The sequence below is a fragment of the Takifugu flavidus genome, chromosome 3 (assembly GCF_003711565.1).
Source record: "Takifugu flavidus isolate HTHZ2018 chromosome 3, ASM371156v2, whole genome shotgun sequence".
Classification (NCBI taxonomy): Eukaryota; Metazoa; Chordata; class Actinopteri; order Tetraodontiformes; family Tetraodontidae; genus Takifugu; species Takifugu flavidus.
The window spans coordinates 15,278,304-15,295,196 of record NC_079522.1 but is presented as its reverse complement, the minus strand read 5'-3'; the positions used below and the strand labels follow the sequence as shown (position 1 = coordinate 15,295,196).

At 41.1% G+C, this 16,893-nt stretch overlaps 1 protein-coding gene across 4 annotated transcripts; it reads right to left on the bottom strand.

Moving 5' to 3' along the window:
* Window positions 1-6,297: 6,297 nt before the first annotated feature.
* LOC130522434 (SLIT and NTRK-like protein 5) lies at window positions 6,298-16,148 on the bottom strand. Of its 4 annotated transcripts, XM_057026831.1 has the most exons (3): window positions 15,252-16,148; window positions 15,129-15,167; window positions 6,298-13,713 (listed from the first exon to the last, which is right to left on the bottom strand). In XM_057026831.1, exon 3 carries the CDS (start codon window positions 13,653-13,655, stop codon window positions 11,028-11,030), a length of 2,628 nt encoding a protein of 875 aa, XP_056882811.1. In that variant the 5' UTR covers window positions 13,656-13,713; window positions 15,129-15,167; window positions 15,252-16,148; the 3' UTR covers window positions 6,298-11,027. The 4 variants fall into 4 exon arrangements, with proteins under 4 accessions (XP_056882811.1, XP_056882810.1, XP_056882813.1 ...); XM_057026830.1 differs by lacking the exon at window positions 15,129-15,167 and having other exon boundaries at window positions 15,252-16,145; XM_057026833.1 differs by lacking the exons at window positions 15,129-15,167; window positions 15,252-16,148 and adding an exon at window positions 14,732-14,962.
* Window positions 16,149-16,893: the final 745 nt, after the last annotated feature.

Sequence of the window (16,893 nt, the reverse complement as noted above, 5' to 3'; positions counted from 1 at the left end):
TGCTTTGTATTTTTTTCTTGCTGGGTTCAACTTTTTTGAAAAACTTTTTTGCTTCTGTCTTCTGCTTCTGTTAACCTTAAATCTTGGCAACATTGTTGCTCCATCATTGACCTTTAGAGCTTTCTGTTGTCCAGAAATGTCATTGTACTGTACATCCATCCCCATCTCTCTGGAGAGAGAGCTGCAGTACTTTTAACAGCTAAAATGAGAAAAATAATTATGTAAGCATCTTCATTTTCTGCTCCATCTATTTTCAGTCAGTCTCTGGAGATAATGCTCTTCATATCCCCTGAGGATTAAATCTTATGTATTCTCTTGAGGAGGAATGACATATGGAACAGCTGATTTTTTTTTCTTGAGGTCTTAAGCCTCCAACATTAACTGTAGTAGTCTTCAGGGTAGTTGTTCTGGTAAACAAACCACCTCAATTATTCACAAATTTCCCAATAAAGCAGATAGATTCAATATGATTTGAATCTTGTGCAATATGCTCTCAGGATGCAGCGGCAGCCATCTTAATGAGTTTGCAGTTTATCATTACTCACAAAGGAAAGCAAATCAATCACTTCCTTTGCTTAGCTGTTGTTTGGGTGGGGTAGGTAAGCAGAGCGAGACAAAGGAATGGAGACGTGAGGCAAGCCACGTCAGTTGGAGGGCGATGCTCACCGGCACAGCCGCCTGCCAAGGACTTTTCCAAAGGGGTCTTTCTGAAAGAAAGATGGACCCAAATTAAATTCTAATCCATTAATGCATCTGGCCAGCCCTGGCAGTGTTTTATCAAATCTTTGGAACAGATGACTGTTTTTTCATTATCGCAGGCTTTCTTGATAAACAAGGTCCAGCGTGTTTGAAAGCTGCGCAACATTTCCCGCAAAATAATCTAGCTGTCACTTGTGAAAGGCCCTGCCAATACTTGACCACACTGTGAAAGTTTTTGCCTTGGTGATCTATTGAATCTGTTTTAAATGCTTCAGCATGGGAATTGCATAAATGGAAAAGCAAAATGCTGGCAGATGCGTCACTATGACACCCAGACTGGTTTGTATCTGCAGGAATTACTTAGGAGTTTTCTTATCTTTGGGCCAGATGACCATCACTATTTTAAGTGTTAGTTGTAAGCGTGATGAGCAGGGATGAAGAGCAGAACATCAATAACAGGAACTGGCAGTGGAGTGGATAATTAACTTCACAAAGAAACAGAGGATCAACACCTCACCATCCCCTTTTTTTCCACAAGTTTGTTCATGGGGAAAGTAGGCTCAGTCATCCAGCGCAGGACCTTTGGCTTTTACAAGTGGTGTTGTGGAGGCTCATTTTGCATGTAGAAGGGCAGAATGGATACTGTAGCAGTCACAGTTGGATACACAGTGTTGGATATTGACAGTCTTCCCAAAATAGGTTTGAACATTTTCCATAATTATTTGAGAACTTCTGTAAATTCTTGTCACCCAGATCTGCTCTGATCTGCCTCATCTAACCATCTATTAATGAAAGGCTTTGAATACAAGGTTTGAATGCCTGTTTTTTGGGAATGCAATCAGGTGGTGATTAGTGAGAGATTAATTGATTTGAAATTTAAAAAAGAAGAAAAAGAAACCTGCAAAAAGATAATCCCTGAGGGGGTATCCTTTTGGTTTGAAAAGTCATGTTGATTAAACAGAGATATGGACTCCCCAATGCTGATACTTACTGTCTCTTTATACATTTATTTTCATTGCTGCTTTAATTTTAGTTAAAAGTGTTTCATGGGTTGGAGACTGTACATCTTAAAATCTGCATATCATTGTGCCACTCACTACTTTAGTCTCCTTAATTAAAAAAATACATATGTAGAAATCCTCAGTTTATGGTAACCTTGCCAAAATATGCCAACATTGTGTCCTCCAACCAATGAGACTGTACATCATTTGTTGCAATTATGTAATACAACACAGAACATTCCCTACTGCTGGCAGGAGAAGACAGATGGTGTGGATCGTTTCCACCCCGGTGTGTCGTTGGTTAGTGTTAGCAAACATATGTCAGCAGATTTTTTTTGAGGTCTGGAATCTAAGTTTCTCAATGTTTCCCCAATGTTTTCCAGTGTGTGTGCATGTCTGTCTACTCTCCTCTCTTGTGATAGAGCGCAATGACTCTCACTGATAAGCTGTGTGGCTGATAAGTGTGTGTGTGTGTGTATATATATATATATATATAAAAACTACACTTACTCAGACCAGAAATCCAAAACTACGTGTCCCCAATATTTTTCCAGCCATCATGTGCCCTGTTTATTAATCTTCTTGACTTTAATTATTACTAAATAAGTATTCTCAGAGGTGTAAATTCATTATTTGTTTTCTCGCATTTGTTTAGAACCTACATAGACCCTAATTTCTCCAGCATTAGGTTATTCTCATTTGAAATCAAATTTTGATTTATAGGTGGCAAAATGCACAAATGGATGTTTAAGGCACAGCAGTATGTAATTACCTTGATGTGAGTTATTAGTTCCAACAGACTGTGACTGAGTAAATGTCATTGTTTCAGGGGATGGCTTCAATCATCCAGCTGCTATTTGTTGTGCATGATAAAAGATAGTATCAATTATTTTGAACAATTTAAATTTGTAAAAAGGAATGGGGGGCTTGGTGAGACTACAGGGAAATAATCTAGATTTACTGTCATTGGGTGCTTCATTAAAATAAAAAAATAAAAAATGTGATAACTTCAATCACTGTTCAAACTAATCACTAATTTCACTGCATTTGTTTATTCTAGATAAAATGAAATTCTTTATTTTCCTTCTTGAAAATTAATATATAATTCATGATTTTTGCTTCTTGGTTTTGAGACTATATGCTATTTTCCAATACATCTGGAGTTGCTAAGAGACTATTGCTAATGAGACTGTGCCTCTTGTGAAAGCGCAGCGAAAGCTAATTTCTCATTGGATAATTTATGACCCAGAGGAGGATGTAATGGTTAATTATTATGCACGAGGTTTCTGTGGCCACTGGTATTTTCCCAATTATGTCAACGTGATCAACTCTGCATTGACACAAACAACGGCAGGTTATTTTCTCTTATTGACTGTTGTTCTCAATGTAGATACAACTTTATCTTTTCATGTACCTTTGTTTTGACCTTGTTTCTAGTTTTGGGGGGCCTGTCACACCTACCTAAATACATAATTTCCTAGTTGTACACCAACAGATCAGTCTTGATCCCCATTTCAGTTCTCATCTGTCTGACCTGGTGTCCTTGCTCTTTGTGCTGACCAGGTCACATTCTCAGCCGTTAACATTTGATAGCAGCAGAGGGAATGGACCTTTTACTGCTGGCCAATTAAACTGCTTTTTATTTTCTGCATGATTTTAACATGGAAAAAGTCAGCCCTCAGGTTAAATTGACAGAAGAGGCCACAGAATGTGTGAAACTGTATCGAATCCTGGTACATTTTCTCTTGAAAGGCCGCAGGTGCACAACATCATCCTCCAGACACAGACCCATCCTGCTCTTTAAGATGTCTGTTTTAATGAAACCATATGCTTTGTCGCTGAATGGAATTGCATGACTGTTTCCAGTTGGTTAGATTGATTTCTCCCTGCTAATGGTTTAATTTTGTCATAATTCAATAACCATGATCTCCCAAGACACCTTACACATTTATGTGGAGTCTATAATAGGGCCTTGGCAGTTAGATGAGTTGAGAATCTCTGGTGGTTTCATTTGCTGCTAATTCCCCCTGTTAACACACTTTAACATGGCAAATGAGATCGGAGCTGCGTGTAGGTTTCGAGTTTTTGCCTCGTGCCTCGCTTTGAGCCCAATGTGTAAAAATGGGGGGCACGTGGCCTTGAGTGCTATTGCAGACTTAATTACTTGTCAGGATGTGCTAAATAAAAACAAAGGTTAACTCCCTTAGTTTGTGACAAACACTGTTTAGTTTACAATAATGCTCACACATGTGAAACATTTGGAATTTGGAGGCTCTAAAGGGAAGGCTTAATACACTTATGGGTGGGTAAGTGTAGGTGGGTCATTTCTGGAATCTTACTCATCTAGAGAAGTGGATGGGTAGGACCCCTTTAAATAGGGGTGCAATGATGCGCAATTTGTTTCATGCTAAAAGATTAGCAGCAGCACCTCCCATATGACTGGGCACCACCATCTCTGCAATAGATCACCAACCGTCTTTGTTGGCAAATCTGAATCTCCTTGCTGGACATCACTTTCCCCAACCCTCGCTGACTGATTTGTACCATACTACCAGTGCAGGAGAGTAACAACAATGCTAATTCCATCAGTGTAGAATGTCAACTAAAGAGGTATATAACTGCTTAAAGACAGAGAGGGAAGTGTACTGTCCTGAGAAACTCACTGCCTTGCAATAAATAAATAAATAAATAGAGATGAGTCACATCATTGAGGATAAAGGTAATTTCAGCCTGGAAAATGCATCATGATTGCATGATTAAGTGGCTATTTTTCGCAACAAACAAGTTTAGTCTTGTACAGTAATTTGGGACTAATAAATGAAGACTTTATGAAATTGGAATGTAGAGAATTTTAGACAAATTAGTTATTTGGGAAGATAAGTGATGCATACTGCTGAGGCCTTCACAGTGCTTGGCATATACATATTGTTTCAATTTTAATCTCATATTTTCACATTTACTCTGGCTATTCTTTGCACATGTAGTCTACATCCACGCACATTCACACATACAGCCCAGAGAACATCACAAGTATCTGACGTCATTACTGCTGTAAAAGCTCCGAGAGCCCCTCCATGGAAGCCATTTTTTGAACAAGCACACCCACACTCTGCCAACTTCAGCCTTGCTATTATCCAAACACAAACAAGCTGTCTGTCACTGCACTCTGGGAGGAGGACAGTTGGAAAAACAAGTTTTCCCATCTTGACAAGTCCACTTTGATAAGAACCAAGTGAACAAAATTACTATGGCTCACTCTCACAAGTGAGAAAATTTGTTTTTCTACCTCCCACCATTTTATTATCTGCACTATCTCCCTGCTTGCACACTAATTTCTTTAGCAATGATCCAGGAGACTCTTCCCTGCTTGCTGAAAGCCACAGCAGCAGGGGAAAAATAGGGTAGAGTATTAAAGAAAAGATAATCTCACAGTAAATCAGTGCATTTATGAATAAATGTGAGTCACGAACATAAACTTTGAAACACACTCCGAGATACAGTTTTACTTCATTAGCAATAGTGCACCTAAAACAAGCTCTTCTTTTGAGGAAAAATAGTGAAGTGTAGAAAAACATTCTGTCAAGCACATTAAATATACATATATATTTATTTATATTACACTGCATAACTCACTAAAAATGGATTCCATTTTATGAAAGCATTAGAGACCACTGATCTGAGATATGATGACACACATGAGGCAGGATTCCAGACATGTGTTGAGATCACAGCCCAGTTAAATGACCTGACACTTTAACGGCTACCATACATCAACCTGTTATTTTGGCCAGGCATGGGCAGCCTCAGCTGGGGAGTCACTCATGCTAGTTGCCATTTATCAAATAGTGCAATTAACGTGGGTCTGAAACAACGTGGACAGCAATTTAAAACATACAAATCAACAAAACTGGAGATGAAAACAAACATCTAGGTGGGGTGGGGGGGGGGGGGGGGGGGGGGGGGGGGTTGCTCTTTAAAACAGTCCAAATACATGCATTCCCTGGATTGCATTTAGCATGTTCATCTATTAATTTAACAAGCGGCAACACAATGAGCACTTTAAAGGTACTTTTGTAGGACTTCTTAAGTTGTGTATGTATGTATTTCATGGTAACTTTTATTTGGCAATGTTAAATTGAATGGTACTTTATTTATAATAGTTAAATATCACTCTGTACATAAGACTTAAAATTAACTCATATTTAAATGCAAAGTTTGAACCATAATTGTTTTGTTTTTTTTTAAAGCATCCATTTAGGACACCTATATCTGTTTGACTAAGGGTTTCATGTGTTCTGAAGTTTTACAGTATTACATGGACAACAATATAGTGTTTGTTAATCTGAAATAAAGATGATCAAAATCCTGTTAAAATAAATTGTGGTTTGATCATTAAACAAAGGCACTCACAGATGGTAAACCATGGCCTCTTTGGCAACTGATTAAATAGAAATCCAAACAATCCAAACTAAAATTAAAACAAAACTCAATGAAAGTGCTTCCATGAAAAGTATACTCTGGCGCAGATAGAGTCTGCTAAATATTTTGTTCCAGGTATTTAAAATAAAGGCCTTCTAGTCAATTAAATAAACAGAAGTAATCAACAATAGACATGTTTATTCAGATGACAGCATTGCAATGGCACCAAGTCCAAACTGTACATTCCTGAAATAAACTGGATTATTTACAAATCTGGCACAAATCCACATATTTTCTGATATTTGAACTGATAGTAAACCATTTCAGCTGAACATAATTGAAACAGTTCCTTGGCCTCGGTTGGGAAATACCCCCATTAATCATTGACTCACAGTGCTACCAATTACAGCCATGTATTGTCATCATTTTATATTTAAAAGACTTTGCATGTAATAAATTTTGATCATAATATAGTCCTTTCGTGATAATTCACACTTAAGACACCAACTGAGGCATTAGCAGAGTCTCACACAGAGACTGAAAGCATAAAGAGGGTAAGTAAGGTAATCAGTAATCATGGCAAACGGGGGGGTGAAAAAAAGTGAGTGGTGATGAACATTTAAGCATTTCTACATGCCTGAAGGAATTCCATTAACCACTCTGATTAAAGTAATCATTGGAGCCATCGGTGCCTGTCAGATGCCATCCCTACCCTCTCAATTACCCAGCTCTCCTTGAACTCAATTGCACGCATTATGGCGGGGACTGGGTGGCAGGCGAGAGGCGAGGCCCGCAGTTTGGCGAGGCAGCGTTTTGACCATATGGAACATGTCCTCCTGCTCTATCAGTCGGCACATGCAGGACGGACATATGAAGCGCCTTGCCACATCGTTGGGTGGGCCAGGTTTTCAAGCACACACTCGGGCATGTCTTTATACACGGAGCAGATGGTTGATGTTTTACCCCCTCAGGAGAGCGCACAGCGCGAGATCTGTTGTCAGTCATAATTAGCTATACACTGAAATTACATGCAGCAGTTCACGTTAACAAGTGATTATTTTCTGAATTGGACAAAAAAAGACATCCACATTTTAAAAGCTGCAACTCAGTTGGGCATGGCTTAAAACATTGTGATGATAACTGCATGTAAAATTTGTACTTGTACCTGATTTTTTTTTCTTCTTTACTCTTCCAGTCCACTAGTCTTATTTGTAAATTTGCATGTTAAGGGCTGCTGTAGGTGTACGGAAGTGAATAAGGAGTATGTCTGATGTTTTTCTAGCTCTGATTTTCATCTTAAAAATTAACATTCAGTTCCTTTCCAGAGTTGTCCTGGATGTAGTTCAAAATGTGGATCAGAGTAAATTTAAAATCAGATGCAAATAAAGAAAGGTGTGAATGTAAAATCATTTCCAAAAGCCTTGTGAGACTGACCCACAGAAATCTAACATAAATCATAGCTCAACTTTAAAGCTCAAACATATTGGACGGTTGCTAAAGTAATTCAAAGCACTTTTAAATAACACTAAAATAAGTAAAATACACACTCTCCAGGTACACGTCAGGAAATGGTCTGCTGATTCAGTTATTTTAAACTTTTAACATAGGTGTCACCCCTTTCTTGGCCCACCATACAGCTTCAGCAGGACTTTCTGCAGCTTACTTCTGCCCTGTTTCTTAGTTAGCATCAAGCTAATTTTATCTTTCAGGCAGCATTCTGCCAAAGCCATCTGAGACTGCAAGGCACAATTTAGAGCAACCGGTAAATCAAACCCAGAAAATGTTTTAATTAGTCTGACATTTGCTGAGAGAAGAAATGAAAGTTTAGCTTGCTGTACTGAAAATAACTGAAGAGCCAACACCATGTCGGCTTGGATGGATTTTTACGCGCCTCGCCATTCCGCATTGAATGAACACACATGGTGCAGAAAGCAGAAACGGTGTCAGGGAATTCTGCCATCACTGTCTCATTTTGTCAGAACTTGTGAGAGCGTTGGTGTTGCTGAATGCATCCCACTAGGCCTCCTCAGACCTCTGTGTCTACGATTTTACATTTTGTCAAATTCAAAATTTTTGTAGCACTAAATCATGAGGCTTTAGTGTTGCATGAAACTCATTTCCTTTTTCAAAAACTGATCTTTTGTCAACCTCAGAAAACCTTGTAGCATCACAAGAGTATACACAGGCAGGCAAAACTTGGCTGTAACTGGAATATCTGAAGAGCCATAATACACACTTTGCCTACAATTTAATGGATCCATTTGTGTTGAGAGCCATTGGCTGATTAAAAGCATTATTTCAACTGGCAAGCAATTTTACCCTCCCTCGTTTCCTCTTTGCAAGCATCTCCCTCGTGAAGAGGGAAGCTTCATGTAGTGTGTGCTAGGTTGTAGCAGCAAGAGGCCTCCGTATTGTGGATTTGGCAAAAAGTTGGACACTAGCAACTGGCTCAGGATGCATTATTCAATGACTAAGAGGGTTTTTTTTTGGTTCTCTTTTAGATTTTGAATTTAAATGAACAATCCTAAAAGAATACAATGCTGTATAATTTCAGGAAATAAAACCATAACAATGATGCATTTCTATCAAACCATGTCAACAATGGGTCTTCCCCTTCTGTCCATGCATACCAGCCTCATGTTAAAAGAGATCCATAATAGAACTTGTTTTCAGAGCTCTTTATCTTGTAAATGGTGCCTGCTGCTCACATTCTGTTCTTCTGAGAAAAGATCCCATTTTAAAATTAAAATAAATTCCAGAGCCTGTTTTTGGAGTTTTGGAATTTAGACCAGCTCTCTTTCACTGAAATTGACTGAATCAACTGCCATTTTTAACATTAAAGAAAATCACCAGCCTTGTGGCTTCCTCTGCACAGAAATCTATGCCTGCCTCAGTCTAGGGACATGGAATGCCTACCTTGAAAATGGCACGCAGCATCCTTTGGATTTTCAAGGGCCCAATTTGCATTTTCTTAAATGGGTAAAATGAATCGAAAGCTAACTGATGTGAGCATAAACACCTACTCAATAAGTCACGATATAATCTAACAAAGATCAACATCTGACAAGAGCACCAGATCAGATCTAAAACGTATCTGAGGGGAGTTACTTTCAACAGTATTCAATCAGTCAAATGTGGTAGACTGCTGCACAGAATAACATCCTCCTCTGCTTTTGCAAAGAGCAGAAGGAGAAAAAAACAAAACCATTCTAGTTAGCAATAGCATTTTCTTTTTTTTAGCTGTTTGTTGTTAAAGCCATGATCCGAAGTCTACGGAATTATTGGCAGTTTCTTGCGAGATAACAACATAATGACAAGTACTTACAGGTTTGCTTGTTTCCCCTCATTCTTTGTGACTGTGTTTTTCAAGTTTCATTTTTTTTCCAAGTTCTGATGACATGTCACTCCACCCATTTTAGTTTACTTGACCTTTTGTTGCTTGGCAGGCAGCGTGTTTGCCACTGCCAATTAATCAGTGCCAGTTTGCACCTACTGGTGTCAGTTTGCCAACATCGCTCATAATTTAAAGTCAACCTTTGTGTTGCTTTCTGAAATGGACAGCTCATTGCTCGTTGTGCAGCTAGGTGGATGCTGTTGATATGGTACAATTGCAAAGAAAAGAGCTCCAGTAATTAATCGAGATCCATGGGCCCAATGGATTCCACTCACTGATGCTGTAAGGCATTACAGCTACTGCATTCTGATTGGCTCCACAACATACTCAAATACTATCATCCAGCTTACACTGATTTTATTAAAAAATATTTGTCTTGCTCCTGTAAACTCTTTGCGAGCGCTGTATGTCACACTTTAAAAAGGGGGAAAAAAAGGACTCACATTCTGACCAAGAGTTTATAATTATGCTAATCTGAGATGCTCAGACAGCTTTTGTTTCCTCATAACAACATGGTATGAACCTGACATCATGTTTATTTAATGACATTAACATAGTTTGGTCAATATAGTGCATTAAGTGCAAAGCAATCAGAACATAAATTTGATAAGGAATAGAGGACCTGCGAATGCTCGTATAAAAATAGGTGTTACATTGATTAAAATAGCGGTATTACACAACATAATCCAGAATTCTAATATTATTTATGAATTTAGTTTTTATAGCATATCAATTCTACGCATTAAGAATCAATACCCATATTTATTTTTAACATAATCATCTCCTTTATGAGAGCTGATCAAAGGCCTTCCTATTCCAAAAAGTGCAGAAAGCATACAAAGACACTTTTTTTCCCATCTTCTTGAAACGTTGCAGTCTTTTTTCTTTTTTTTTTTTTAAACATTGGGAAGAGGGGGTGTGCCACTTTGAAAAAAGCCACTTTTACAATGCAGAGCTACAGTAAATGAAACTACAAACAAAAGCCTTTCCAGAAGATCATGGAGTATGTTGACACAGGTAATACTGAATCAAAAGTTTTCGAAAAAACAGATTATATCAATAAATATTTACTTACAGACTACAGCAGAAAATAGTCCTACACAGTTTTAATCATCTGCTGTACAATGTTTTTTGTTCTTTTTCCTCTGTCCAGTGACTATTTTTATAAACATTTATTTTCTGATTCACAATATACCTTATGTATGGTTATATTCCTGAAAATGAAGTTGTTTAAGATTTACCTGTACACTTATATTTTGTGTATTCTTCGATCTTCACCATAGAAAAATAAATTTTGCATCACCAGTTAAGTAGAGCCACTTTGTCCATCCATGTTTCAGAGAGCTGTATCCGTTTTTGAAATGTCAAGTTTAAGAAATATGAACAAAATTGTCCGGCACACCCCATTTAGACTCCTTTTGCTTGCCTGTGTCATGCCAAGGCACCCTAAAAACTGAGCAACCCCGTGGAGGAGAGTCTTGAGAGAAAATGCTTCATTGCCATAATTCTGTAGCTCAGAACTGGCTAAAAGTGGTCTGTTTCTCAAGAACTTCGAGGTAATCGGGCTCAGACTGAAGCTTAGCTTTTAGCTCCAAATACTCATTTCTGTTGGGCTCGACATAGACAGTACTGGGCGCCGTGCCGTATAACACTGTTTCTCTTATCCTCTCCGGGTGCAAGAACTGGCGTCTGACATCAAAGTTTGGGTTGTATGTGTAGGATACAGGCCCCGTGTACTTGTACTCTAAATTAGCACCTGCAGGAATTGGAGCCATGGACTGATGAGCTGGCTGCTTGTCAGGCTCGAGGATCCCTCTAAAGAAATGGTCTGCATCCTGAACTGGTGAGGGGTTGTCATGTGGCTCGATCGTGCTGACGCTGTAGGCAGGACTCCTCAGTGTGCCGCTTTCCCTCTCCTCATCTGGAGTATTCCTGTATGTCACCTTGAGCTCGTGGAGGTCACGGTAATCCTCCACCGTGTTTCCTTCTCGCGATCTGTAAATGGGGTTTTTGCACATGTGGCCCATGGGGTGGGGTATGTATTCATAAACGTGACCAGCTGGTGCCTTCACTTTGGGGCCAGAACGGTTGCTGTAGAGGCTGTACTGCAAATTAAAGGAACTGACATCAGAATTGTTGGTACTAGTGCGATCGCTCTGTGACTTTTTACGCTTCTTCATGACAACAACAAACAGCCCTGCAGCCACAAAGACGGACATGATGAACACAAGCAGAAGACTGAGGATCAGGACAGAGAGGGGGACGGTACTGCTTGGGTTGTTGCCCTTCTGCGGCGCATCTGTGGTGAAAACCCGCTCCTCCACTGGCTTGTCTGTGGGGGTAGTCGGCAGGATATAAGTGTCTGAGTAGTCGGGGCAAAGCTGCTCGGACTCGATGGAGCGGAGGTCTAGTCCTGCGTGGCGTCTTGGCATCTCACACACAACTTCGTTAACAACCGTACCAGCGTTAAGTTGTTCCAGCCATATCTTCATGCCCACCATCTCACAGGAACAGTCCCAGGGGTTCTCGTAGAGGTCTATCTGAACCAGCAGCTTCAGCTCATCTAATACCCCACTTACAGGGAGGCTTTGGAACTGGTTGTTTCGCAGATTGAGCCTGGACAGCGAGAGACTAGAAAAGATGCCCATGGGTAAAGTTTTTAGGAGGTTATTGTTCAAGAAAAGCAGCTGGAGATTTGGAAGGAAGCGGAAAGAGCCTGCATCGATCTCTTTAATTTTATTGTACTCTAAATAAAGATACTGCAAGTTCTGCAAACCATAAAACATTTCTCCAGTCAGCCTGTCCATGAGATTACCATTTAAATAAAGCCTACGCAGGTTGGTTAAATCCCCAAAGGACCGGTCATGGATCACATTTATCCTGTTGTTTCCCAAGTGAAGCAAATCCAATCCTGTGGCATCAACAAAATCTGATCTCCGCACTACAGGGATGTAATTTCCTGTGAGATACATCTTTTTAGGATTGTATGGCTTGGGTTTGAGATCAGAAATGCTTTCAATCTTTCTCTCTTGACAGTTGACATTAAGCCCAATTTCAGATATCTGCAGGTTGCATGTGCAGTCAGTGGGACAGTCCAAAGGCACAGGAGATTTGGTCTGAAAAGCAATGATAGGACCATAATTGTAAGGGTTAGCTCCGGGAAATCGAGATGTGGGCTTTAACCTTGTTCTGTTAAAATGGCGTGTGCCCTTCGTGGGCCTAGAAGAAGACCTCAAAACAGCCGAAGAAGTGGCAGAGGCCGTGACGGCGGCAGGCGTGGTTTGGTAATATCCATTAGTGCTGCTTGGGGGTGCAGGTCGGACTGTGTCTTCTAGGGGTCTTCTTGGACAAAGTTCCTGCTTAGACACCTCGTCCAGGTCCCGGCCATGGAGCCTGAATGGTGTCTCACACACCACTTCCCCGACCAGAGCTGTGTAAGCTATGCTCTCCAGCCAAGCTTTCAGCGCAATGAGCTCGCATGAGCAGTTCCATGGATTTTCCTCCAGTTGTAATTCCACAACTTTATCCATATGCTCCAGCAAGCCTATGTAGGGAAATATTTTTAACCTGTTACCCCTGAGGTCCAAGTGTGTAAGGGGAACATTTCTGAAGATATTCGGTGGCATGGCAGAGAGCAGGTTATCATTCAAAATCATCACTGTCAGATGATGTAGTTTGCTCAGTGCATTGGGCTCTATATTGGTGATATAGTTATAATCAATCTGAAGATATTCCAAACTCTCTAATCCGGCAAAGGTGTCATCCCTCAGCGCTTCAATCTTGTTGTTGTTTAGATGTAACCTTTTTAATCCCTGGAGTCCATTGAAAGCACCCGACTCTATCTCAGAGAGATCGTTGTTCCCCAAGTGCAGGATGGTCACTCCGGTGTAATTGATAAAATCATTGACCGCCAACTTCTTTAGGAGGTTCCCCGTCAGCAGAAGGTGATACATGGAGAAACGGACGGGGCTGATCTCCGTCAGTCTGATGATCCCCCGGTTCTCGCAGCTCACTGTCAGGATCCCCTCCTTCTCTTCGCAGGTGCATAGGCTTCGACAGATCTCCCCATAATTGTCATACATCTCGACCAGCCTCAGAGATGATGCAACCAGAAGGATTATTTTTAGGATCCAGATATGCATTTTTCCTGGGAGAGGATGCCCCAGCTCACTCAAGCACGATACCAGTATGAGGTGTCATCTAAAAAGGGGGACAAAAAGAATGAGGTCTGCTTTACAAAACAATGAAAAATACATGTAACGTCTGAATTAACTAAATGGTAACTGTACTGGATGATTAAAACCAACTCACAGAGCAAAGAAAAGTAGGCCTGTTAATGAATGCGTTATGTCAATGCACTTTACATCAGCAGACATCCTTTTCTGTTCTGAAAGCCCCAGATGACAAATTCCCATTTGCGCTAGAATGCAGCATCGTGTTTAAGAGCCAGCTGCTTAATTCGTGCGGCCATTGCGCATTTGTGACAGCTCGCCTTAATTTCGATCAAAGGAAGGAAGGAAAAAACGTCTGCCCGTGCGCAGACTGAAAGATCTGCTCGCCTCGTAATTCAACCGCTTGCAGAGCACGGTCAAAATATGACAGGCTCGTGACTTTCGGTGGGTGACGTGGCAGCTTTTATTGAACTTGTTCAATAAAAGTCAATAATAAAGAAAAAAAAAAAAAAGCTACTCTGTAACAGCAAAGATTCCACACTCACCCTTCATTCTTGACCACTTGGTAACAGTGTACAAACTGTCGGATCGTTTATTTTTATTTTTTTGGCTCCCTCCAACTAGCGACGGGGAATATATCCTCCTGTTATATATATTCATACACACACATACGCACACACACACACACACACACACACACACACACACACACACACACACACACACACACACATATATACATATACACTATAATATATATATATATAATATATTATATATATATATATATATATATATATATCGGAGGTCACGAACGATCCGCTCCAAACAAACGGCCAGTGTTTGTCTTAACAGCCGAGCTGCTGTGCAGAAAACGTGAAAATCTGCCCGTCAGGCGACGGTATCGACTCTTCTGCCCACGGGCGGAAAAGAAGGGACGAAAGGAGTTTATCAAAGGCGAGCGGTGTCGGATCCATCACGGATCTCCGGTCGAAATTGCGGAGTAAATAATTACACCATCAACTGTTCTCTACCGTATCGCTTACATAGAAGGTTGAACATTCTCTTCTCTCCCAGCATCTCCTTTTTCTTCGACGCGTGAGCGCGCACCTATACACACGCGCGCACGCACATTCGGTCAGCCTGCGCTCCTTAAAAGAACACAAAAGCCTACACATCTAGCCGGAAAATCTTCGCAAATATGCGCAGAATGAACACCCTAATATGAGCGCGGTGTCCACTCCATCTCGTCCCTTCTGCTCACCCTTCGCCGCCACCACTTTTTACCCCTCAATAAATGATCTTTCCATCGCCTCTGGGTGTATTGTGGATAACTTGAGCGTCCCTGTAAAGGGAGCAGCGCGGGAAGATGGGCGCAGGCTGGCTCTTATTCGGATTAGATAAAACTGCATTTGCGCGTGAAAATGCACAATCTTTGCTCACCGTGTCTTTAACAGCCGCAGGTTGCGTCTTAGAAACGACCTGAGTGACACAAACTGATTTAGGCACCGCGGACAGTTCGCCCCTCTCCCATATGGAAATACAGAGTAAAGGCAGTCTTCTTACCGTTCTAATCCGGGCAAACGCCAAAGCATTCCGAAAATCACGTCCGAGCACATTCTTTTTCTTTTGTCCCCATCCTCACCATAACCACAGTTGTCCCCAGGCTGTCTTAAAAAAAAAAAGAGAGATATCAAAATAAAAATTCTAAAACTCAAGTGTCGGTGTTGAGCTCCATACACCCGGTGTGGAAGAGCGCAGTCTCATTCGGGCCGAAAACGCGAAACCCGGCGCGGCCAAACGCTGTGCCGTCTCCTCCTCGATATTAAAAGCAACATCTCGGAAAAGAAGTCAAAACCAAAGTTGAAACATTGCGAGGGGGCAAAGACTAGACGCTGGGGTAAAATCCCACATCAGCCGAGACTTCCCGCATGCATTTTAACTGTGACTTTCATCCATGCGCACTGGCGAAGCGGGGGAGAGCGGGGCACGAACACCCCTCGTCTGTAGCCAGTGGTGCGGCTGGTACACCAGTTCCTGTGCAGATCTGCCCCAAGTCTCCTTCTTTCAATTGCCAAACTGGTCGGATCGTGCGGGGATCTCCGGATATCTTCTGCCAGCTTCTGGCTGCGAAATTTGAGTCCCTCCCGCAGCCCCGCGGTGCTCCTGAAACATCCTCTCTCCTTTTGCGCGCACGCACACCAGCTTTATCTTCTCGCCGACGTCTCAACTAGTGGAACTTGATCTTGGCTGGTGCAAACCAGCGCGTCCCCCTACAGCAATGGACACATTGTGGAACATTTACAACAGTCCCACAGCTGAAATCATTCGTTAAAACGCGCAAATACTCCCCATCTCAGCACCGTCACAGCGCGGAAATGAAAAACAATTTAATGCCTGCATTCTCTTTAACGGGGCTATGGTAATGTGGAGGAGGAGGATGAGGGAGAGGGATGGAGGTGATGGGAGGGAAGAGGGAGGCTTGGAGAAGACCCGTAGAGGGCAGCATAATGATGAAAAAGGCTTCTTGGCAGACTCGATTTTCCCGGCTGTACTTTGGAACTCCGGCGTACTTTAATTCAGCAGCAACAACGCAGCTCGAGCTATTTTCATCCATTGCTCGGCATCTCATTTCCATGCTTTTGAGAGGGAGGGAAAAAATCGCTTTAATGTTCCTTTAAATATAATACCATAATGTTCAGTTACAGAAAGGCTTTTGATTTTCTCAGATGAGAGGTAGCACAAAATGACACCACCCTGACACATCAGGCATTCTTCACTTTCCGTCTTTCTGCAATTGTGGCTCTGGAGACGGCTTTGAAATGCAGGACAAACGTTGCAGGAATACAAGGAGTCATTAACGACGCCTTGTTGATGATGTCAGAAACATTGCGTCGATCTGAAGATCCGTCCAGAACATTAATGTCAGCTACACTGACACGTGAGGAAATATGATTAAATGCATTTATTCCAAGTTCTGCCTCCCAGTCGGGATGAAATGGATGCCATTTCAGATTTCAACATATTCATCTTTGAATGATTAAATGGCTTATTTAATGTCAGATAAATCACCACTGCACTGCTATTTCAAATGAAATAGTCATCATATTTTCACAATTTGGAGGCTTTTCAGGAGACTCAAAAGATCCAATTTATTATCCACTGTATTTATTTTTAAATAATAAAATGCACCACATAAAACTAAGTA